We start from the raw sequence: 25,584 nt of genomic DNA, 5'->3' as shown, positions 1-25,584 counted from the left end.
GCCTGTTTCCCGGTTCCTCACTTTCCTTTCACTAGTTCATTTACTGTGTTCTAAAATATGTGTTTCACAGGCAGGGATAATGACAGGGGTCCTGGGACATAGGAAGGATAAGAACCATCAGAGTGGAGACTCCTTTCCATCTCGAACATTCTATAATCCACGTTTTATTGTGGAAACAACATTATTACCTAGAACATAAGCTTGGTGATACTGTGAGGTCAACCTGGATAACTATACCTAGTTTAGAGAGGAAGAAACAAAAGTAAGGATAGATTTTACCCTAAACATACAATGTCAGCTCTCTCAAAGAGGCAGCCCAGAATAAATGGGCACCCTCCAGCTTCTGAAGGAGATGCTCCTGATTCTACCACTATTATCTGCCATCTGGGATTCTGTTTACTCATCTTTAAAATAAGGATAATCGGGCCGCATGGATTCATCTTTGGGTCCGGGTTGCTGCGGCTGCGGGATGACCAAAATAAAGGCAGACCCGGACAGACCCGAGACTCCGGAGGAGGCGTGCTTCCGAGAGCGCACTTACCATGAATCTGAACCCTATCGCGCAGCCTATGGCTTCTCGCAGACTCACGAGGAAACTCTATAAATGCATCAAGAAAGCGGGTGAAGCAGAAGCAGATTCGGCGCAGGGTTAAGGAGGTTCAAAAGTTTATCAACAAAAGCGAGAAAGGGATCATGGTTTTAGCAAAAGATACGTTACCAGTTGAGGTGTACTGCCATCTCCCAGTTATGTGTGAAGACCAGAATATGCCCTATGTCTATATCCCCTCTAAGACGGACCTGGGTGCAGCTGCTGGCTCCAAGCGCCCCACCTGTGTGATAATGGTCAAGCCCCACGAGGAATACCAAGAAGCCTATGATGAATGCTTGGAGGAAGTGCAGGCCCTGCCACCACCCTTGTGAAGGACTTGGACAGCAGACTAGGTACCTGTTACAGAAGCTTCCAATTCCGTGAGGATTTTTCCCAGCTAGCTCCAACAGCTGTTTGTTGAAGATAGAGCCAGCATCTTTCCATCAGTTCCACTTCCTGTTGAGCTTCAATGAAGAGAGTTCCAAGAATATGGAGTGGGAGAAGTAAATGCTAAGACTAAATAAAAAATAAATAAATAAAATAAGGATAATGGTATTTACATTGTGGATTTTTGTGAAGGTTAAGTGAATCAATTTAAGTAAAGTGCTAATCCTCTAGAAGTCACTCGAAAATAGGACGGTGCAGTTTGCTGAAACTCTTTCCGTATGTGACTAGAAATAAAACCAGTTGTCCTTACTGGTATGTAAGTTTATCCAATACGTATAAACAGGTACGCTTTTTACTCTCCAGTATTAAAAAGCCAGGACTTGGAGAGAATAAGGCTGAATTTTATGTACCACACTGTTATTAGACTCTTATTACAAGGAAAAACTGCCAAGGGATTCTTCTGTAGGTCATGTCATTATAGTCACTTCTCATTTCCCTTAGGGTATACATTCCCAGACTCTCAGAGCATGCCTAAAACTATGGATAGTATCAAACCTTATGATTTAATGCCTTTTGTCTTCTCTCTCTCTCTCTCTCTCTCTCTCTCTCTCTCTCTCTCTCTCTTCCATTCTTTCTGTTTTTGTTTGTTTGGTTTTTGTAGAGGGGATTAAACCTGGGGGACTCCACCACTAAGCTACATGCCATATTCTTTTTATTTCTTATTTTGAGACAAGGTATCACCCTAAATTGCCAACGGTGGCCTCAAACTTGGAATTCTTCTGCCTCAGCCTCCCAAGTTGCTGGGAATTTAGGGATGTAACACCACACCCAGCATCTACTGACTTTTCAATCTGAGCTGAGCACTTATCACACATTCTAGCTCTAACTTTTTCACTTCAAGGTGCAATGGCAAAACTAACAAGAATTTCTTTTTCCTTCTTAACAATTTACAGATAAATTTGTTCTTACCATAAGTCTTAGCAACATCAACATAAATTGTTTTCTTTCCTTATTAAGTCAATAACTTCCATCATTTTACTTAAAGGAGGTACTTTTTGACTTCTCTTTGATATATGCAAATAGCCAATGTCACTACAATTGCCTTTTGGTACCATTATTAAGTAAAATAAAATAAAGCTTACTTGAATTCAAGTACCACAATGACACAGTAGTCCATCTGATAATAAAGAAGACTACAAGGTGACTAACAGGAAAGTAGCATATATATAGTGTGGATAACTGGACAAAGGGACAATCCATGTCCCAGTGGGACCAGGAAAGACCAACTGAGATGGTGCAAGATTTTATCATACTACTAAATATGCTGTGCAATTTAAACCCCATAAATTGCTAATTTCTGAAATTTTCCACTTAATATTTTCAGACCAAAGATTACCAATGAGTTACTGAAACAGAAAGTAAAACTATGGATAAGCAATGACTAACAAATTCTGAAAAATATTATCCTCTTAGGATTCCCTGGAACCAGTGACACGTGCATCTGGAAGATTTGATACTGCCAATCTGCAGCCCCCACCACCCCACACAAGAACGAAAGCTTCAATATATCAGGTCCTAGGAACACTGAAGATTACTTCTGTAATCCCAAAATATGTAGTGATTTCTCCCCAGCAACAAGTGAGCAACCAGTTCTGCAGTAAGCACCATGGCATTAGAATTGAAATTAGAATTGAATGAATTCTAATTCAACTGAATCCTGACACTATCTATCTGCAAATAGCATCAGATTCCACAGGTTGAGAGTGAAGTCCCCAACTATTCCTGACTGCCCCCATTCATTTCTGATGCAACTTACAAGCACCAAATTGTTTTACCTGTGCTTCTGCCTATAAATTTAACACCTGCTCAGGTTCACTGAATTTGTTCAAATGACTTACAGAATTCAGGGAAACATATTTACTCATTTATTATAAAGGATACCGAAGAAGAGATGCAAGGGTAAGGCATGGGGCGGGGGAAGGAGTATGGAGTTTCCATACCCTCTCCACATACCACCCTCCAGGAACAGCCACATGTTCAACTATCCAGAAGCTCTCTGAACCCTGTCCTTTTCAGTGAGTTTTTATGGAGACTTCATTGCATAGGCATGATTGAAGCATGGAAAACTATATGGAAATGTGATTAGGCAAAAAGGGTATGATCTAATGCTAATAGACTGGTGGGGGAATCTAACAAGGACTCTCTGTTCCGTTTCTTCTTAGTTTTCCTATGTAGCATTCCTGCCTCCCAGGAATGTGGAGGGATCTCTTCTGAAATGGAAGCTCTTATCTACCATCAGACAAGGTAGGTCAGATAAAATTTTTATGGCCAGTTCTAAGACAAGAAGGTGAGTGAAGATTTGAGTTTCAATGACCTACCTTGGAAAAGAGAAATTCTATTTTCTATGGCTTGCCTTGGAAAGTAATTTTTGAGCCAAGAACCATGCATAAAGAACAAAATATATATGTATATTCATAATATTTATATAACATCACCTACCCTTTTCAATGTAAACACTTCCATTAAGGATTTTATATTTATATGATTTTATATATGTGTGTGTATAATCAAACATTCAAACACAGACTTTCACACTACCCTTTTCTCAGCCTGTTAAAATAAAAGGTCCTTGATTTTCTGTAAATGGACAAAGGGACAATTTGTCCCTTTAAAGAACTAGTGAAATGCAGCCGGAAACTGTCAAAATGGTATAGCACAGCTTTGACCTCAGAGGTGCAGATGGGAGCCCTCATTTTTTCTTTACTGATAAAGAGATATTGTCTCACTTCTCCCTCTTCCTTCTTCATTTCCACTCCACTGTGGTGGTCAGGACTCATGGAACAAAGCAGGTGCCCCTTAGATCTATCTGTCTTCTCAAGAAGACTATGAACATACCAGGGCAATAAGTAGAATGAGTTTGGGGCGGGGATGTAAGGGTTAAGAATCCTGTTTTGAGGCCAGTTGAAATGTTGCATTTGACAATCCTAGCAACCTGGCAGCTTGAGGCAGGAGGACTACAAGTTTGGGGTCAGCTTCAGCAACTTAAAAAGGCTCTACCTCAAAATAAAAAATAAAAAAATAAAAAATAAATCAGGCTGAGGTTGCAGTTCAGGGGAAAGTGCCCCTAAGTTAAAATACCTTGTGTTCTGAAACGTATCTATAGATATGTATTTAAATCCTGTTGCTCCACTGTTGTTCTCAATCTGAAAAAATTGATTTTAAAAATTCATATGCACTTATCATGCATAGCCCATCATAGTACAAGCTAAATAAATCTTTTCTGAATGAAACAGAGATGTCCTAGTGAAGAAGGNGTTCTCAATCTCATTTTTTGGGGGGGTGGGGGGGATCTGGGATTGAACTCAGGGGCACTTAACACTGAACCACATCCCCAGCCCTTTTTGTATTTTATTTCGAGACAGGGTCTCACTGAGTTGCTTAGGGCCTTGCTAGGCTGGCTTTGAACTCGTGATCCTCCTGCCTCAGCCTCCCAAACTGCTGGGATTATAGGCATGCACCACCACATCCAACTTCAAAGTCTTTTTACTAACACATAAATTTGTATATACTTATGAAGTACAATGTATGTTTCGATAAGATAAAACTCTCAGCTTTTTTTTTTGTAGAACCACGAGGGAAAGAGTTGTCCAGAGTCTGACAGCTAATCATTGAGAAGCAGCTTAAAATGATGGTGAGCCCTTCAAAGTGCCCATAAAAATGAAGTCCTCCACCATACCTGCTTCATTCTGCAAACTAAGAAATCCACAGCCTCCTCTTCCTCTCACACTCACTCCTCTTTATCTGTAACTACTTCACTCAGTCCTTTGCCCATTTCCGCCTTCCTGTTCTCCCCATAAACAAAAGAGAATCACCATTACTACTTCACCTCCAGTGAGAATCATCACATTCACAATCTTGATTTCATGCATGTGCCCTCCTCCACTCAACCCTGGGTGAGAATCTCACAGAATTAGTCAGGGATTACGCAGTTGCAGTGGTGTTGAACCTCTCTCCTCCCAATATGTATTCTTTTTTTTAATATTTATTTTTTGGTTTTAGGTGGACACAATATATTAATTTTTTATTTTTATGTGGTGCTGAGGATCGAACCCAGTGCTTCATGCATGCTAGGCGAGCGCTCTACCACTGAGCCACAACCCCAGGCCCCCCAATATGTATTCTTATAGTGTCCATCTGTATAGGGTCAGGACGGGTCGGTTGAGTAACATTTTCTTTCAGGAAGAAAAGTTGATACTTGCCATCCTGACACTTACATAGGACCTTGTGTAATATGTAGGGAGATGGCACAGCAGAAATCCAGAAGTTGTTGGGGGAATTAGACTCACATGTGGCCTGGCAGGGGAGAAGAAGCAAATGGAAGGTAGCCTGGCTCCTGTGCTACCTGTATCTGCTCCCCAGGCCTATTTTTCCCCCACAGGTCAAATGGGAAAGGGGTGATATTATTGCCTTTTATCCAGAAGAGCAGTCATAAAGGAGGAACATAAATAGAAAGCATAAATCCTTTGACCAAATGCAACCCAGCCTGAGCAATAAGAGAACTCCATCTGGCTTCTTCTCTCCCCAAGCCCTGCCTTCCCAAGCCTTCCTGGGGCTTTCTCACCTAAAGCCCAGAAATTAAAGGGCCTGGGTCTATTAGTCTATGTTCTGTGGCTGATAACACAATACCACAATCTGGGTAAGTTTTAAAGAAGTTTATTTTATCTGATAATTCTGGAGGTCAAAGATTTCTGGCCCACATCTGGTGATGGCCTTCTTGCTGGCAGAGTCCCAGGGTAGCACAGAGAATCCCATTGTAAGATACAGGAAGTGTGCATGCATTGTGGACTCTCTTGCTCTTTTTATGAAGCCACCAGAATTCAATCATAAGGACTCTGCCTGATGAACTTATCTAATCCTATTTACTTCCCAAAGGCCCCACCTCTAAACACCTTAAGTTTCTATTTTCTTAATACTTCACAATTAGGATTAAACTCCAACATGAGTTTGAGGGGGACAGATCACATACAAACTATAGCACTGGGAAAAATAATAATCACAGTTTATAAGTGAGGAAGGGCACCACAAAGTTCAGCTAGAAGAAGAGGAAAAGAGCCTGAAGTTCACTTGGGTCAAGGGAAGAAGAACAGGAGCTGAGATCTCAGAGAAGAATCTATGCTGATTATGTGGGCACTCCCTGAATCTCTTAATGCCCTCCCAGCTTCTGCAGAGAAAACACCTAAGGCTTGGGGGTGCAATTCAGTAACAGAGTGCTTGCCTAGCATGCACAAGGCCCTGGGTTCTATCCCTACCAAGAAAGAAAGAAAAATCCTAACCCCCAAGCCCATCCACTCCCTATATTCCCAGAGCCAGAGATTTGTCTCAAGGTCTTTGGGTGTGGTCCACACTCACGAATGACTCCCCCAAAATCTTACCACCCTTAGGCCCTGCAACCACTCACCCTCCTAGGCCAGGCCAATCTTTCTTTTCCTGTTAATCAATTCTTAGCCTGTCCACCCATCCCTGTCCGCTGTCCTTCCTCCAGGATTCGGAGCTTCTTCTGTGCTTAAGACCTCACCCTGATCTGACACAGGCCCATACACAGGAATCATTCTCAATCTGAAAAAATTGATTTTAAAAATTCATATGCACTTATCATGCATAGCCCATCATAGTACAAGCTAAATAAATCTTTTCTGAATGAAACAGAGATGTCCTAGTGAAGAAGGCTGCCCAGTCCCTAAACCAGACATCTCATTTATTTAGCCTTTTACAGCTAAATGAATGATGGCAAGCCTTCTATTGTGGAGCTCTCCAGAGTCTCCCAGATCCCTGCTTAGCATCTATCTGGCTTTTCACTACCAGAAAGTGTTTTTTCACATGCTATTCTTACCTGAATGTCTGAGACCAGTAGGACAATTGTGACCCTATTTCACTTGCTCCATTTTCAGAGAAGATGGGATATAAAAATGAATTACATACAAGCTGGGGATATATATCTCAGTTGGTAGAGTTCTTGCCTCCCATGCACAAGGCCCTGGGTTCACTCCATCACCACAAAAAAAAAAATGATAATAATAAAAAGAATATCTGAATAATTCCCAAACTATCAGTCGTGTCTGCTGACTTCTCCAGCTTTTCTAAAAGGTCCTCCCACCTCACCTAGGTGCCCTTGCTGGTGGAGATGCCATAGAAAAGCAAGGGGAATCATGCAGGCACCACCTGTTTTGTGCTGTTGTTGCTGCCCAAGAAGCCGTCTCTGCTTCTGCTTGAAGGGCTTAAAGAGCACTGAGATTCTATGTGGTGTTAAAGGGACCCAGGGAGCATAACTCAAGCTTGTCAGTCATTGCCATGGAGAATTTTGTGGCCAAGGTGACAGATATGCTCTCTGTATCCCCAGAGAGTGAGGGAATGAATATACGTCTCTATGAAGAAAATTAAAACTAAAGTCAAGGGAAAGCTACCCAATATATGAAAACTTTCTCTGAAGCCACTCTGGAGAGTAGTTAAGTAATTTCCTGAAATTCCTTCAAGGCTGTCCTCTAGACATGTTGAATCACGGAAAGCCACCTCCAGTCCTTGCTCTCGCTTTTCTTGGTGCATCTTTCCCCACTTAGTCTTCTAGGGAAATTATTTATTGTTTATCCTTCTAGATTCAGTTTGGTATCACCTCTTGCAGGAATCCTTCCCTGTTCTTTCCTGCACACTCCCCATAACTGCAATTAGGCCTCCATCTTCCCTGATCATCTTATTCATAATTATCTGAGTAGGTACATTTCCCCTGGAAATTGATAGTTCCTAAAGGACACAAGGTACAACATCAGTCCTGGTTGTCTCTCCCTGAAATGTTGTCTATCATATGGAAGGGATGCTACAGATGTTTACAGAATAACAAAATTGGAATTGATGGATCAAAGCACATGAACATTCCTTTCATCCTTGGTACAATACAAACTTTCCTCCAAAATGCTTGTATTTACTTACAATGCCATCTGCTGTGCAGAGAATATGAATTTCTTTGCAACCTTGCTATTTTATTAGGAGAAATTGTACCTAATGTTTTAACATGTATTTCCTTGTTAGTGTAGTTGAATAGTTTCCCAAATGTTCATTTCACTAACTGCAATTCTTTACTGTGAATTTTTCTTTATATTGCACTAATCATTCTCTGACAATCTATCTAGGCTGCACTAAATTTCTTTCTCCCCTAAGCAAGGATCCACAGAAACAAACTTGTAGTTGGAAGAGGATTTGTTCCTAATCTATGTAAATCCATATCAGCATTCATGAAAGAACAGGTTACAACTTAAATTCACTACAGAACCTAGGCAGTTAAAACTCTCCACATTAAAGATTTCAGTGTGTGTGTGTGTATGCGCGCATGTTTGCTGGACATTGAATTGAGGCCAGAGCTTTGAACATGCTAGGCAAGCCCTCTACCACATCCTCAGCGCTTTTTATTTTATTTTGAAATGGTCTTTCTAAATTACCAGGCTGGCCATAAACTTGCAATCCTCCTGCCTCAACTCCCCAAGTAGCTGAGATTACAGGTGTCCTCCACCATGCCTGGCTCAGATTCCACTTTTGATAGGAGCTACGGTAATACATAGAGTCTGACAGTTTTCAGCAAATACCTAAAATTTCTGGAAAAGTGCACATCTATAAAAATGATCCTTTCCTCCTATTTCTTGAAATTTTCCAGGTCTGTTCTCTAAACTTTCTTCCCTTACTCCTCTAAGTGAAGAGCAAACGCATAAAAAAGAAATGAATGATATTAACAGAGGATAGCTTAAGTACTCGGTGGCCAGCTTTGTTATAGTTAGTTAAGTTGTTTTTGTCAAAGTCTTTTTCTCCAAAAAATGTATTCTTAAATCCTCTTCCATCCCTAAGCTTCCCTTGTATGGACCTCCCCTGTTTCCTCTAATGGACAGTTATTTAAAGAACAACGTAATTTTACCACAGTGACAATGACTTTTCACAGTACATACAGGATATAATTAGGGAAAACTTATAGATACTATCTCATGCCACACCATTCAGCTTGGCACACATACATTCACCCAGTATTCAGGCTTTGAAGCTGGTTCAAATTCCATTTCAAAGTTCATGTGTACTGCCAGTCCCAGTTTGAGGTCAGAGCTATTTATCCCTTGATATCTTAAGAGGTATAGTTCTTTCAATCTAAACACTGGGCTCAATTTTCATGACTCAAATTGAAGTTACCCTTCTTAGCTTCATACAAAACCAGCTCAAGAGTTGATCTGCATTTTGTTCAAAGAATTGTGAGTGTGTGTGTGTGTGTGTGTTGCTGAGGGTTAAACCCAGGCCTTCACACATGCTAAGAAAGCACTTTACTACTGAACTATATCCCCAACCCCTGTTCAGAGAACATTTCTAAAATAGTTTTTTTCATAACCAACCACTGCTAACTTCTGCACTGAACTTTAGGACTCCAAAGAGATTTTTTTCTTTTCTTTTGGTACCAGGGATTGAACCCAGGGGTGCTTAACCACTGAGCCATATCCCTAGCCATATTTTAATATTTTATTTAGTGACAGGGTGTTGTTGAGTTGCTTAGGGTGTTGCTGAGTTGCTTAGGGCCTCGCTAAGTTGCTGAGGCTGGTTTTGAACTTGTGATCTTCCTGCCTCAGCTTCCCAAGTGCTGGGATTACAGGCATGTACCACTGTGCCCAGAAATACTTTTGCTTTTTTTTTTCTTTTTTCTCACTTGTTTATTGGAACATTTGTACTCTAATAAATGACTGTTAAAATCTTTTTTGCATACTCCAAATATATATCTTTGTTGGATTTTTGCTTTGAGACTCCTGTTTTCTTAAAATTCACCAACCTCTGGCATCCAGAGAGCCAGCAGCACATCTCTTCCAGGCATACATCTCATGTACTCAAAATATTTCATCAGACAATTTATTATAAATCTACTATAATTAGAGACTGGGGATGTGGCTCAATGGTAGAGCACTTGCCTATCATGATTGAGTTCCTGGATTCAATCTCTAATTCTGCAAAATAAGAAAAGAAAGAAAGGAAATAGAAGAAACCTATAAGACTTCTTGCCTAAATGCTGAAGATACAGCCAGAACTACCCTATAACCAGATAAATGGGGCTCCTTCTCTGGCCCTCACATTTAAGAAGGCCCTACATACAACTAAGACAATCATATAAAATAATACCTTCACTTAAGAGTACAAAGGTGCACCAGGTGTGGTGGCCATGCCTGTAATCCCAGCTACTTGGGTGCCTGAGGCAGAAGGATTGCAAGTTCAAAGCCAGCCTCAGCAACTGAGCGAGGCCCTAAGTAACTTAGTGAGACCCTGTTTTAAAATAAAAAATAAAAAGGCCTGGGGATGAGGGCCCCTGTGTTCAATTCCTGGTTAAAAAAACAAAACAAAAAACCCACACACACACAAAGGTGTTTTTGTCACTTGAGATTCAGTGTAACCCATAATCCTAAACTTCTGCTTTTATGAATAACATGGTTCTAGTCCAAAGGAAACATTTCTCCATATTTTTCACCCTAGGTCTTCTAAAGATGACTGCATTCAAGTGACATGACAGTTGCAGGCTGTGCCTCTGTCAGTGAAAGAAACAGACACTGATTCCAAGTACTAGAAGGATTTGGGCAGCACAAGCATTTATATAAAAGAAAAAAAACTGACTTGTTAGAGTTTTCTCAGATAGTATGACTGCAATAGATTTCATATTATGATATATTATTGGTGCGAAGTATTTATTTTCTAGTAACTCTAATGATTCAAGAAAGGTTGCCTAATTTGACATTCTTTACTGTCAAAAAGGGCATAATTATGTGAACATCTAGATTGTAACAACACAATGACTTTCATTAAATAAAGGCAAGGAAATACATTTTCTGAAAAACACATAATTTATAAATTATGGGTTTTTTCAAATAATGACAGTCTGCCAGCAGGTAATTGACATACGTCATAACAAATTCAGTCATCTTTGAAACTTTGCCAACTTTTAATCACATAAAAAAAAATAACTCAGAACATCTTTTATTTTGTCATTTTGAAGATATATCTGTCAAGATATTAGCATGGAACAAATTTAACAAATTATTAGCTTGATTTGTAACTGTTCAATATTCATATATGGGGCATAAAGGCTTCCATTTATACTCTTTCCCTGAACCTAGCAAATAGTAAAGGCAAATCTACCCACACAAATCAATAGGGAAATGGCTCCTGATCTCCAGGGGTCTACAGCCAAAAAGGAATGAAAAGCCATGCACAGTTATACACTCCCTTCAGCATCTTAGCAAGACCCTATCTCAAAAAAATAAAAAAGGAGGAGCTGGGGCTGTAGCTCAGTGGCAGAGTGCTTGCCTAGCATGTGTGAGGCACTGGGTTCGAGCCTTAGCACCACATAAAATAAATAAATAAAATAAAAACATTATGTCTATCTACAACTACAAAAAAATTTTAAATAAATAAATAAAGCAATTAGACAGATGAAAGAAATTAAAGGGAAATGGATAGGAAAAGAAGAAATCAAAGTAGCACTATTTGCCAACGATATGATTCTATACCTAAAAGACCCAAAAAATTCCACCAGAAAACTTCTAGAACTAGTAAAGGAATTAAGCCAAGTAGCAGGATACAAAATCAACACCCACAAATCAAAGGAATTTCTGTGTATCAGTGACAAATCCTCTGAAAGGAAAATGAGGAAAACTACCCCATTTACAATAGCCTCAAAATAACATAAAATACTTGAGAATCAACTTAATGAAAGGGGTGAAGGAACTCTATAGAATACTGAAAAAAAAAAAGAAGAAGAAGACCTTAGAAGATGGAAAGATCTCTCTTGTTCTTGGGTAAGCAGAATTAATATTCTCAAAATACCACCATACTACCAAAAGCACTATACAGATTTAATGCAATTCCAATCAAAATTCCAATAACATTCCTCATAAAAATAGAAAAAGCAGTCATGAAATTCATCTGGAAAAATAAGAAACACAAAATAGCTAAAGCAATCCTCAGCAAGAAGAGTGAAGCAGGTGGCATCACTATACCAGAACTTAAACTATTCTACAGAGCAATAGTAACAAAAACAGCATGGTATTGGCACCAAAATAGACTAGTAGACCAGAGGTACAGAATAGAGGACACAGAGACTAATCCACATAATTACAGTTATCTTACATTAGACAAAGGTGCCAAAAACATACAATGGAGAAAAGATAGTCTTCAACAAATGGTGCTGGGAAAACTGGAAATCCGTATGCAACAAAATAAAATTAAACCCCTATCTCTCACCATGCACCAAACTCAACTGAAAATGGATCAAGGACCTAGGAATTAAACCAGAGGCCCTGCACCTATTAGAGGAAAAAGTAGGCCCAAATCTCCATCATGTTGTATTAGGCCCCAACTTCCTTAATGAGACTCCTATAGCACAAGAATTAAAATCAGGAATCAATAAATGGGATGGATTCAAACTAAAAAGCTTCTTCTCAGCAAAAGAAACAATTAGTGAGGTGAACAGAGAACCTACATCTTGGGAGCAGATTTTTACCACTTGCACATCAGATAGAGCAATAATCTCTAGGGTATATAAAGTACTCAAAAAGCTAAACACCAAAAAAAACCCCAAATAATCTAATCAATAAATGTGCCAAGGACTTGAAGAGACACTTCTCATAAGATGATGTACAATCAATACATGAAAAAATGTTCAACACCTCTAGCAAATACAGAAATGCAAATCAAAACTACTCTAATATTTCATCTCACTCCAGTCAGAATGGCAGCTATTAAGAACACAAACAGGGCTGGGGTTGTGGTTCAGTGGTAGAGCATTTACCTAGCATGTGTAAGGCCCTTGGTTCCATCCTCAGCACCACATAAAAATAAATAAAATAGAGCTGGGGTTATGGCTCAGCGGTAGAGTGATCACCTCACACATGCAAGACCCTGGGTTCAATCCCCAGTACCACATAAAAATAAATAAGTGAAATAAAGGTATTGTGTCCAACTACAACTAAAAAATAAATATTTTTTTAAAAAAGAACACAAACAACAATAATTGTTGGCAAGGATGTGAGAAAAAAGGCACATTCACACATTGCTGGTGGAAATTGGTGCAGCCAATATGGAAAGCAGTATGGAGATTCCTTGGAAAGCTGGGAAGGAACCACCACTTGACCCAGCTATCCCACTCCTTGGTCTATACCCAAAGGACTTAAAAACAGCAATATTACAGTGACTCGGCCACATCAATATTTATAGCAGCACAATTTACAATAGCTAAACTGTGAAACCAACCTAGATGCCCTTCAGTAGATGGATGGATAAAGAAACTGTAGTTAAAAAAAAAGAAAAAAGAAACTGTATACACAATGGAATATTACTCAGCAATAAGAGGGAATAAAATCATGGCATTGCAGGTAAATGGATATAATGCTAAGTGAAGTGAACCAATCCCAAAAAAGCAAATGCCGAATGTTTTCTCTGATCTAAGGAGGCTGATCCATAATGGGGTTGGGAGAGGGAGTATGGGAAGATTAGACAAACTCTAGATAGGGCAAAGAGGTGGGAGGGGAAGAGAGTGGGTATGGGGTAAAAAAGATGGAATGAGATGGATATCATTACTTTAAGTACATGTATGAAGACACAAATGGTGTAAATATACTTTGTATACAACCAGAGATATGAAAAATTGTACTCTATATGTGTAATATGAATTGTAATGCATTCTGCTGTCATATTAGAAATTAGAATAAAAAATAAATAAATTAATTAAAAGGACTGGGATAAGGCTCTCTTGGGTTCGATCTCCAGTACCAGAAAGAAAGAAAGAACATTTAACAAGTAATTTCAAGCTGAATGTATAAATAGCAAGATAATTTTTTGAGCCATTGTTTTTTTCTCTCTTTTTATTTCCCTCCATCAGTGAAGATGCAGGCTCTGTTTCCTTTCCTTAAAGTTAATTTCAGGATGGAAAGCAATAGTCACCTGCAAGACAATGGTTTTCCTGGTATCCTGGCTTGCAAATAATCCCCATGTCCCAAGAGCAGCATGGGAGAACAGTAGGCATCTCTGTGGCCATCAAGGTTATCGGGCCTCAGATGAATGGAACTGCTTTCTCATTCCTAGACCCTAGAATCTTGGCATGGGGTTGGGGCAGCAAAAATAACTGAGACCCAGCTTTTCATAAAGGATACAGATTAATTTATAGAAGAAATTAAATAATATTTCTTGTATATCTGAGTTTATATAATGTGATTTATATCCACATTCTAAAACAGAAAGTACCAAGCACTTGGGAAGATAGAGCAGAAGACTTTAACCTAGTGTTAAAAGTGCTTTAGGTACCTTTTCTATACTTGCTCATTCTCTCATTTAAGAAATATTTACTTGACTACGACATGTCAGGCACACTTTTAAGTCCTGAAGATAGAACAATGAATAAAATAAAGAATATATAATCCTATATATAATATAAAAACCCTATTATATATGTATAAAAATAACTGAGTGACTTGAGCAGATGCTTGAAGAAAATGAGAAGTTTGCCATGAAGATGGCAGAGGGGAAAACATTCTAAATAGCAGATACAAAGGCCTAAAGTGGGAGCAAGTTTGCAATGTTTAAGGAAGCGCAAAATCATTGACCTTGTAGCTGTGAGGACCCAGGGAAAAGAGATCATAGAAAAAGTCAAAAGGGCCAGATCATGTAGGGCTTTGGAGATCACTCTGAAGATTCTAGATTTTACCCAGAGTGATATCTTCATATCACTATTTAAAGGTTTTAGATAAAGTAGTAGCATGATTCCACTTATGTTAAAAGGATCACTGAACCAGGCACAGTGGTAGATGCCTGTAATCCCAGCATCTTGGGAATCTAAGGCAGGAGGACCCCAAGTTCAAAACAGCCTCAGCAAAAAGCGAGGTGCTAAGCAACTCGGTGAGACCCTGTCTCTAAATAAAATACAAAATGGGGCTTGGGATGTGGCTCAGTAGTCGAATGCCCCTCAGTTCAATTCCCAATATTTAAAAAAAAAAAAACATACAACTGCACTGTGGAAAACTGGATGCCAGGGGCAAAGACAGAAATAGACTAGTTAAGAGGCTCACTATAAAAGATTGTGGTTGCTTGGATCAGAGTGATAACACTGAAGGTAGTGAGAAACAATTACTTTCTGGATAGATTCTGCTGGCATACTTTTAAAGCCAATATGATTTGTCATTGGCTTGGATATGAGTTACAACAGCAAAAGAGAAGGTGTGGCTGACTTCAAGATTTTCATGGGTCTAATTGATTCTGGGAAGATACAAGAGATTTCCTGTTTAGAACAATATGAAAGAAAAAGCAGTGGATATTTGTCAAATCAGGACAACGGCCACTTCTACTATCTTGACTAGAATTAACTCGATGGAGTCAGGGGATCTCTTTAGGATGTTAGAGATCATAAATACTCTTGAAGCTGTGGAGCTGACAGAACTCTCCAGAGATCCACTACCTTTGATTTCTGCTTCCTCGCAAAGTTGCCTCTCTCTCACCACAGGTCAATACTTGTGGGGATCTTTGGAGGCAGAATTTCTTTTGTTTCCTAAGAACCTTGTTTCCATTTCTTCACACTTTCACTATTGAAAGTTTCTCTAAATATAATCAAATTATTAATTATTATCCTTTTTTCACAAGTTTAATGGAAAAGACCAGTTGGTCATTTACCCATCTTCAAACAAGTAATCCAAACCTTCCTCATAGGTCTTTTTTATTTTCTTTTACTCACTCTGGGTGTTGGGGATATTTCTCTTTAACATTGCCTTGTCTTTCCACATTTACATCTGTTTGTTAAAGTGCAGGGCCATTAGTTGGAAATACCACCCAGGTCAAGATATGACCCGTGTAATATGGCAGAATTCATAGAATGTGTATCAAATGGACTCAACGATGCTTTTTGGGGGAATTGGGTCCTGGTCAAATTTATTAAACCTAGATCTTCAGGCTAATCTATCCTGCTGAGCTTTTCCAATCATGGAAATAAAGATTTGTCACTTTATCAATGTCATCAACCAATACTGGTTAAGCATTCTTAACATTTCAAGAATTGCATTCAGTTTTAGATACCTTTACATATTCTTGATACATGAGAAGGGTATTATGGAAGTTTTTGTTTTGTTTTGGAGAATAATCCTTTGGGTTAAGAACAAAAACATGTAATTTTAAGTCAGTTTTGAGATGTTACATTACAGAAGAAAAGAAATAAGTCCAACTAGGCCATTATCAGAATAAGGAAGCCACGTGTATATTGGTAATTTCTCCAGAAAAACAGGAAGGATGTTCACAGACACCACCAGGTACTCCTGTTCCTTACTTCTCATTCTCCAGTGCTCAGTCTTACTTGGCCCCAAACTATCCCCCCACTTGCTTATCTTTTTTTGGAAATGACATGAGTTCAAAATGAAAATTAAAATTCAATTATGTCCTGCAAATTCCAAAAACACATGTGACAATGATAGTGGCATAAACTTATTGAGCTTGAATTTTGAGCCAGATTTATTTACTCTTCAATGCAACAACTCTGTGAGGCAGCAACTATTTTATAAGGCTGCTCTAGAATTCAACCACAGAATACCAGACTTCAGAGGCCAACACTTTACCCCTATATTTTGCTACATAATATTATATTACAGCTGACCTATAAGTGACAGGGATATTTTATTCGGATCAACATTTAAGTCAACAATTTAAATAATAAAAGCAGAGTACCACAAAAGGTGAAACTTAAGTGTGGCAGTGTAAATCAAAATGAAAGGGGAAAATACGAACCAAAGGGAAGGTGAACCTGAAAAGGAGAGTAGAGAGGAACATATCTACACAGCTGTCATACATACCTCCTCAAGTCTCCTTCCCAAGATTCAAATTATAAAGAAGTTTGCTTTATTAGAATCAATTTTAAATGACCCCAATACAAACAGGACATTTAACTCTCCAGCTGATATAGTTTCCTATATTTTATCTGATAATTTTCATATTTGGTTTCTTGCAATTACACCGTAGTTTAAAAGTAAGGCTCACACTTACCCTCCACAGGGTTTTTGCGTTTGGATTTACCACATGCTAGGAAGTGTACTGAGCTACATTCGGGCCCCCTGCCTAGGTTTAAACCTAGTGTTCACCTAACAAGTTCTGTCATCTTGAGCCCATTTAACCATTTGCAGTCTGAATTTCTTCAATCGTGCTTTATACGATTTGGGAAACTAAATGAGGTAGAAATATGAAAGTTCTTGGCACGGTGTCTGTCACATGGATATTCTCAATGTTAGCTTAGTAAAAGGATCAGTTTATTTCGAACAAAACCTAATAAATGTGGCGGGAAAAAAGCTTACTAACTAGACTTCACATTTATTAATTGTTAACTTTTGGGGGGTGTTGAGGAGTGGATACTGGGTATTGGATCCTGGGTATGGTAGGGGTGTTTTACCACTGACCTACATCACCAGGACTTTTTATTTTTATTTTGAGACAGGGTCTCACTAAGTTGCTAAGGCTGGTCTCGAACTTGTGATCCTCCTGACTCCACATCCCAAGTAGCGGGCATCACATGCGTGCCCTGCCGCACCCAGCTCAACTATTAATTATCTAATAATTATTAATTTTGATTATCCTTGGCGGCCTAAATCTGATTTTTCTCATTATGTCTTTTTATTTCATATTTTCCCCTTTCCACTACCGGGAAACAACCCAAACGCAGAAGTCTCCAGGCAGGAAAACAAGAAATACATCAAGAAACAGTCTTCAGCAGTCTAAGGCCTGCCCCCACTCCGCCCCCTTGATTTCCGGTCCTCCAGCAGATTATGCTGAACTGCAGCCCAGGTGGTCCCGCCTACGTAGGATTCCTCCTCGAGGAGATTTACATATAGACTTCTCATTGGCTACTAGTAAGTAGTCACCCTTCTCATTGGTTGATACTGTCTCGCGCGAAGTCCGCGGAGCATGCTCACCGGGACGTTGGGCGTGAGGGTCACCGGCACCTACAGTTCCGTTTCCGGTTTTCCTCCAGAGCCATGGCTACCGTAACGACACTGAGGTTCCTATTGACAGTAGACAGATGGCGCCGCAGCCGTGGAGTAATTTTTCAGTTCCGAGTAAGTACCTACTTCCTTTGTTCTTGGAGAGACTGGGTTTCCAGAGACAGCTCCGGTTGAAGAAGGAAAGCTCTCAGCAGCCCCTTCCTTTTAGTAAGCGTGTAAGCGCCTGCCAATTTCATTTCTGGCAATCAGCTTTTCTTTCCCGGCCTGCAGACGCTCGCCGTCCTCGTGCCCGGTGTGACCCAGATAGATAACAAGTCCGATTTTCTGGGGAAAAAGCCCCATCGTAAGCACCCCGGCATCCTACAGCTTCCGTACGTGCGGCTGCCGCAGGCGCTGACTAACGCCGCCCGGGTACTACTGGCTGGTGAGTATCTGCGTGAATGAAGGTCTGAAGAGAAAAGCCACTAGGTCTGCACGTGTGTGATTCCGCTTTTCATATTTGGCCCATAGAGAGCTCAATGTCCAATGTCGAGAAGGAGGTGCATGCACTGACCAGTTATCTCTGGAGCCGACATTTGCCTGTAGAGCCAGAGGAGTTGCAAAGACGGGCAATACATCTTGAGAAAAAATTCTCGGAAAACTCAGGTAGGGTTTAAGAATAATTAACGAGTAAGCCAGATTGAAATATTAGTGGAAAAATGAAGAGCAAGGAATAATTTCACAGCTTTTCAAAAAGACGCTGAAGTTTGTTTCGATTTTTCCTTTATCCAGGGGTGCTTTACTGCTAAGCTACATCCCCAGCCCTTTTATTTTTTATTTCTCGCCAAATTGCTGAGTGTTGTCCTGAACTGCTAAAACTGGCCTCAAGCTTGATGATCCTCCTGCCTCAGTCTCCTGAGTCGCTGAGATTACAGGAGTATGCCACTGCTCCTGGCTTACATGCTTTCTTTTTGGCAAACCATTCCTTATGATGATGCCTTACTAGAAGGTAGATTAATCCAGTGTTTACCCGGGGAGTTTGAATAAAGGTTAAAAAATCCAGATCTTTGGGATTTTGGGTTTTGTCGCCCACCCACCCACCGAAGTCCAGTGGATTAGGATCTTCAACTTTTTTTATTCAGTTGAAATAAAGTCCCTGTATGGCTCCCTGTTCAATACTGAAACCTTCAGGAATAAGAAGAATAAGTATAATTCAAATTATTTTCATGATTGTGAACTTTTTTGGTATTACAGACCTGCCTTTTTTTTTTTATTTTGTTGTACCTGGTTTAGAGTAGGCATTCAATAGATACTTGTTAAATCATAAACTGAGAACAGTTGTGAGACTTAGATTTTTCAAGCACTTTTCCTCCCCATGGGAACATTGGAGATATCACAATCTTAAGTTTTCAGAAAATGAGGAAATCCACAAAATATCATCCTTATCCTATCCTTTTTTGTTTGTTTGTTTTAGTTGTAGAGAGACAAATGCCTTTACCTTTTTCAGGGGTGGGTACCAGGGATTGATCTCAGAGGTACTGGACCACTGAGCCACATCCCCAACCCTATTTTGTATTATTTTATTTAGAGACAGGATCTCACTGAGTTGCTTAGCACTCACCATTGCTGAGGGTGGCTTTGAATTTGTAATCCTCCTCTTTCAGCCTCCCAAGATGCTGGGATTACAGGCATGTGCCACCACACCTAGCTTACTTTATTTATTTTTATGTGGTGCTACGGATCAAACCCAGTACCTCACATGTGCTAGGCAAACGCTCTACCACTGAGATACAACCCCAGCCCCTCTTTAAGTTTTTAATACACTTCTCTTTAATGTAAAATAAAACATTTTGGATAGCATTGGTTCAGTTGAATAAACTGCTGTTAGTGGCAGAATACTATTTAATACACACTGATGTTGGTAGTCTTTATTGTTACTGTTACCTGGAGTTTCTCTCTAGGTTTGACTTCTCTCGTGAGCTTTGAAGGCTTTTGTCAGGTGGGGAATAAAGGAGGATTGAGTGGGCATTTTATTCAAATATTGGATCTGATCCCTGTTCTCCCTAGGTCCTCACTTCCAGTCCTTGTTCTCACCGCAGACTTACCTCAGACAGAGGAGAAACTTCGTGAAGCAGTACTACATGTCCTACGCAAAACTACTTACCACTGGCAAGAACTGAGGTAAGGAAGGGCCAAAAAGGGTGCAAAAGAAAGAAATGTTGAACTTGAAAAGAGGTGGAGGACTGCATTTATACAGTCAATTGGTGTTTGAGAAAGCTACCTGAACCTTTCTATATTTGGAAGTAAAAGGACTGAACTGGAAGGGACAATTCCAGAGATTTCATTTCCTTAAAATATAATAGATAACCAGAGAATTCAGATCATTTCCCAGTAAGTGTGACTCTGGTTTTTGTTTTGTTTTGTTTTTTGTTTTATTTTGTTTTGTTTTGTGTGGTGTTGGGGATTGAACCCAGGGCCTTGTGCATGCGAGGCAAGCAGTCTACCAACTGAGCTATGTCCCCAGCCCTGACTCTGATTTTTGTGACAGCTACAATGAGGAACTGAGTCTGGTGTATATGGCAGCAAGACTGGATGGTGGCTTTGCAGCAGTCTCCAGGGCATTCCATGAGGTGAAAGTCCCTCAACTTCCAAACTGAACCCTTTTACTATCAGCTCCCACATTCATAAAGTAGTCTTGTAGAGTAGAGATTCTTGGGACATTATATATGCTTTTGTTACGGGGGAGGTACCAGGTATTGAACTATGGCACTCGACCACTGAGCCACACCCCCAGCCCTTTTTAAAATTATATTTATTAGAGAGAGGGTCTCACTGAGTTGCTTATTACTTTACTTTTGCTGAGGCTGGCTTTGAACTTGCAATACTCCTGCCTCAGCCTCCCAACCACTGTGATTACAGGCATGTGCCACCATGCCCAACTTATATATACATTTTTTAAAAGAGGTCTTATTTATCCTCTGGAAGGATTCTGTGACCCAAGAAAAATTTAGCATCATTGTTTTAGGAGCTTTCTATTCTCTAAAGTATTTATATTGAATTTAAAACACATTCACATCTCTCTATCATAGTCTCTTAATGCGTATTTTCTAAAACTCTTGAGTCTCTACTACTCTTCTTTGGGCTTATATATTCCTTCAGATCAGGATTCGGATTCCAGAGTTCAAGCCACAAACCTTGATGGACTTTGGTTCTGGTACTGGTTCTGTCACCTGGTAAGTAACTTTCTTTAGCCCTGTCTTTGTCAGTTTTATATTTGATAGCCATATTTGTATGCTTCATTATCAAGAGACTGGGAAACCAAATGGAGAACAGGAAATTTTCAAAACTAGAATGTTTCTTCCCTTAGAGTAGGCCAAGCAGAAGAAGGTATATAGATTGGAGATAGAACTTAAATGTGAAGTGAAAAAAGACAATATATAGAAGGTTTTAAAAGGAAAGTTATTAGTATACGGAATAGGTTTTACATATCAGTCAAAAAATTTTTTATTTTTTGCCAACAAATAAATATTTAAATCTGCCCTTTACTCTCCCATTTTCTTTTCTTACGGTGCTTTATAGCTATACATAATGGTGGGATTTATTACATATTTTTACACACACAATATAACAGTATTATTTGGCCCAGTATCACTTCCAACACTTCCCTGCTCCCTCCCCTTGAATCTGCCCTTCTTTTCGGGAGTTATACATGAAATAAGAAAATAACTTATAGTTTTTCCAACTACTTAACATAACCCTGTTTACCCAAGGGTGGGATTGGAAGTAGATGGATCTCTTGAGGGGATGACTCTTTGTCATGAAAATTGTTGAGTTTTGTTTTACCATCTCAGGGCTGCTCACAATACTTGGGGCCAGAGCCTTCGAGAGTATATGTGTGTGGACAGATCAGCTGCCATGTTGGATTTGGCAGAAAAGCTACTGAAAGGTGAGAATAAGCTTTAAGGTAGGACTTTTCCACAGTTGGGGCGGAGGAGGTTAAGGAAGCAAAGGACTAGTAGAAAGAGTATTTTACTGGGAAGTAGAGAGGAGGACTAAGAGTTAACATGAATCTGGTCTCTTTCCAATATTATAGTCAAGCAGAAGGTATCAGAGAACTTTGCAGGATTGTGGTTAGATGGTAAAGTTAGCAGGTGAGGGGAACTCATGATTTCCCTACCCTTTTTAATATTTACTTAACATATTGCATCTCAGTCTCACCTAGTGTTTTTCTTTATCCTTGGGGCCGTGTTTCTTCTCTGGATATCTCTTCAGTTTATACCTGTGGCTGTAAATTCATATACATTCTTAGTTCCACATCTCCTGTTTCTTTCACAGGTGGTTCACAAACAGGAGAGCCTTATGTTCCAGGTGTCTTTTTCAGACAGTTTCTACCTGTGTCACCCAAGGCAAGTAGCAGTGTTTAGGGTATTCTAAATATGGAATGTGGCAGATAGAAAATTGTGGCCTCAGTCTTGCCATCCAGTATTGAATATTAGAATACAAAAGAAGGAGTAGAAGAAATATAGGGGCTAGAACTTCTTGTATTCTTAGAATTGGGAAATGTCAGGTCTGTCGTGTTCCTTGTCTTGGTCCTCAGGTACAATTTGACGTGGTCGTATCAGCCTTTGCCCTAAGTGAACTGCCTAGCAAAGCTGACCGAACTGAGGTGGTTCAAACTTTGTGGCGTAAGACAAGCCATTTTCTGGTAAGTTGAAATCCCCTTTCTCCTGATTTCATGCCTTCCTTCTCTCATTGTCTTTATTCTTTTTTTTTTTTTTTTGGTCTTTATTCTTGAACATTTCTCCCCTTTATAGATTTCTGTGTCCCTCTTTTAGGTCTCATCCCCATCTTTTGTATAATGCCCAGTTCCTTTTAGACCCTTACTCCCTCTTGAGTGCTATTGATGTTTATTTATGCTTTCATGTGATTCAGGGCTTCTGCTTATTTTCCCATTTGGTGAACAGGTATTGTTGGAGAATGGAACGAAAGCTGGCCACCGCCTTCTTATGGATGCCAGGGACCTGGTTCTTAAGGTAAAGTTCTTTGCCCTTCCTTTCGCATTCCCAGCTGTCACCAATTATTGTTACTTCCTTGAAAACTAAAGAGACTGTTGGGGGCTGGGATTGTGGCTCAGAGTGAGAGCACTCGCCTTGCACATGTGAGGCACTGGGTTCGATCCTCAGCACCACATAAAAATAAAGATTTTTTTTAAAAAAGCCAATGGAAACCTTTAAAAAAAAGAGACTCTGTCGCCTGTTGATAAGGGTAACTCTCAGGAAATTAGACATAAAAAATCATTATGATATAGGACAGTGGTTGGCAGATGAAGGCCTGTTTTTTATGGCCCATACATATCCATGTCTGTATTGTCTGTGGCTGCTCACACTACAAATTGCAGAGTTGAGTAGTTGAGACAGAGGTAGATTTTGCCTACTCTGGCCCTTTAAATAAGATTTCCCCACCCTAATCTAGAGCATTGCTGAGTCAAGAACCTTGTCTCTAGGGGAGAGTATGAGCCTCTGTGTAATCATAAATTTAATTGTCCTAAAGTAAGATTTTTTTTGAGAGTGGAGGTTGCTGACAAGGGAGAGCACCATAATGTGTGCCAAGTTCATGCCTTTCTACTGCTGCAGAGAAAGAGTTCTTTGGCACATTAGTGATATAGCCAGCTTAACTCAAGAACTTAGTTGGTCATGATTAGAATTGAATGTTAAAGAGTCCACCAAGTGTAGAAATTGAAACATGAAAATAGGCCCTGCAATCCTAGCTTTATTTCTTTGATTTCAGGGAAAAGAGAAGTTACCTTCAGATCCTCGGCCTAGCTTTGTCTTTGCCCCCGTGAGTATATTACTTCTACCTGTTGCAGAACATAGATCTGAACTTAGAGTAACCCAGAAGAATAAGAGGCTAAAGCCAAGCCAAGCCACTCTCCCCACTATTTTGTGTCCATATCCACTTTCTTTTTTTGGTACCAGGAATTAAACCCAGGGACACTTAACCACCAACCCACATCCCCAGCCCTTTTTATTTTTTATTTTGAGACAGGGTCTGGCTAAGTTGCTTAGAGCCTCACTAAATTGTTGAAGTTGGTGTTGAACTTATGATCCCTTTTCCTCAGCCTCCAAAGTCTGTGGGATTATAGGCATGCACCACTGTGCCTGGCTCTCTATCCATTTTCTGATTCCCTTGATTCTCTCTACCCCCTTCTCTTGTGCTGCCTTCTCCCTTGTTGGCAACCCTAGCAGAGCAGATGCCTGCTTGAAGGTGTGAACCAACTGGGAAAATGGAAAGTCTGAAAGTAATCAATAAGGAACAGAAGATAGCAGATAGAAAATAGTTTTAAAAGCTGGGTGTCTGGTGGGTCGGTCTTCCAGCCCTGATAGGAACTAGAACTGAACAAGGAAAAAGGCCCAAATTGTTTAAGGGGAAATAAAGCAAATGGTTTCAGTGTGGCAGGCTTCTTGGGAAAACAGGATAAAGATGGGAACAACAATTTGTTTGGGGCTATGAGCTAAGGTAGGGTGTCAGCTTTAATCTGAGTAATCTGCAGCCAGTGGATTTCATACCAGGAATTCTCAGAAAAGCCACCCCTGCCTTGTGATGGCTCAAACAAACCCATAATTCATGTGCACCTTCCAACACCTGACCTGTCTTGACTTTATCATTCTTGAATTTTACAATTAATAGCTCTTTTATCTTTTTTGTCTTATGTCTTTATGTTCACAGTGTCCCCATGAACTTCCTTGTCCTCAGTTGACAGCCTCTCAGCCCCTGGCCTGTAGCTTCTCTCAGGCTTACCATCCAATCCCCTTCAGCTGGGTATGTATTCTGAGAATATTGCAACAGAGAGAAGATAGCCTGGGAAAACAGAAAAAAGAGTCAGAGGTGGGAAGTTTGAGAATCCATAGAATAGCCTGGAGATATTAGAGCCTGCATTATAGAATAAGAAAAAGGGACTTCAGGAATGTAGGGGGAGGGAGGACTAAAAGTTTTTCCTCTTATCTTTTTCCTCTAAACAGTCTGTATATTCTTATCTTAGAACAAGAAGCCAAAGGAGGAAAAGTTCTCCATGGTGATTCTTGCCCGGGGGTCTCCAGAGGAGGTTAATCGTTGGCCACGAATTACTCAACCTGTGCTTAAACGGCCTCGTCATGTGCATTGTCACCTGTGCTGTTCAGATGGACATATGCAGCATGCTGTCATCACAGCCCGCCGGCATGGCAGGTATAGGAGATGTGACCAAAATTAGTAAAATCTGGCAAAACCTGCAGCATACATTGACATCTCTTTCTATTCAATAGGGATTTGTATCGTTGTGCCCGTGTCAGCTCTTGGGGAGATCTTTTACCTGTGATCACTCCATCTGAATTTCCTCTCTCCCCTGCTCAAGATCCCCCTGAGAATTCCATAAGAGTTGACAAGGATATGTAACAATTACTTTCTTCCATCATACCTGCCAAGGCTGAAGCTACGTGGTATCCAGTAAGAGAATGCCAGTACGCCTGCATTTCTGCATTTGTTTGAAGTTTTAATAATAATAAATTTTTAAAGAATGGTAGTGGGTTTTGTGATTCTTAAAAGAATAAGGGTCTATTGTCCTGACCT

The 25,584-nt window shown here is 39.9% G+C and overlaps 1 protein-coding gene and 1 pseudogene across 3 annotated transcripts; both read left to right on the top strand.

Moving 5' to 3' along the window:
- Window positions 1-469: 469 nt before the first annotated feature.
- LOC107145491 lies at window positions 470-944 on the top strand (annotated as a pseudogene).
- Window positions 945-17,964: 17,020 nt separating this feature from the next.
- On the top strand, window positions 17,965-25,537 carry Mettl17 (methyltransferase like 17). 3 transcript variants are annotated; one of them, XM_015493373.2, is made up of 14 exons: window positions 17,965-18,114; window positions 18,271-18,424; window positions 18,511-18,645; window positions 20,079-20,160; window positions 20,528-20,609; window positions 21,139-21,212; window positions 21,831-21,925; window positions 22,315-22,385; window positions 22,577-22,684; window positions 22,944-23,012; window positions 23,767-23,817; window positions 24,706-24,798; window positions 25,019-25,203; window positions 25,281-25,537. In XM_015493373.2, the coding sequence occupies exons 1-14, from the start codon at window positions 18,034-18,036 to the stop codon at window positions 25,408-25,410; spliced, it is 1,410 nt and encodes a 469-aa protein (XP_015348859.1). In that variant the 5' UTR covers window positions 17,965-18,033; the 3' UTR covers window positions 25,411-25,537. The 3 variants fall into 3 exon arrangements, with proteins under 3 accessions (XP_015348859.1, XP_048654831.1, XP_048654832.1); XM_048798874.1 differs by having other exon boundaries at window positions 25,278-25,537; XM_048798875.1 differs by lacking the exon at window positions 23,767-23,817 and having other exon boundaries at window positions 25,278-25,537.
- Window positions 25,538-25,584: the final 47 nt, after the last annotated feature.

The sequence above is a fragment of the Marmota marmota genome, unplaced genomic scaffold (assembly GCF_001458135.2).
Source record: "Marmota marmota marmota unplaced genomic scaffold, marMar, whole genome shotgun sequence".
NCBI lineage: Eukaryota > Metazoa > Chordata > Mammalia > Rodentia > Sciuridae > Marmota > Marmota marmota.
Note: the sequence above shows the minus strand (reverse complement) of the source record. Positions and strands in the feature narration are given on the sequence as shown.

Coding starts and splice junctions, on each gene's coding strand:
- Mettl17 (XM_048798874.1), top strand. CDS start 18,034: ATGGCTACCGTAACGACACTGAGGTTCCTATTGACAGTAGACAGATGG. Junction 22,386..22,576: donor TTCTACCTGTGTCACCCAAG/GCAAGTAGCAGT, acceptor CTTGGTCCTCAG/GTACAATTTGACGTGGTCGT. Junction 22,685..22,943: donor GTAAGACAAGCCATTTTCTG/GTAAGTTGAAAT, acceptor TTTGGTGAACAG/GTATTGTTGGAGAATGGAAC.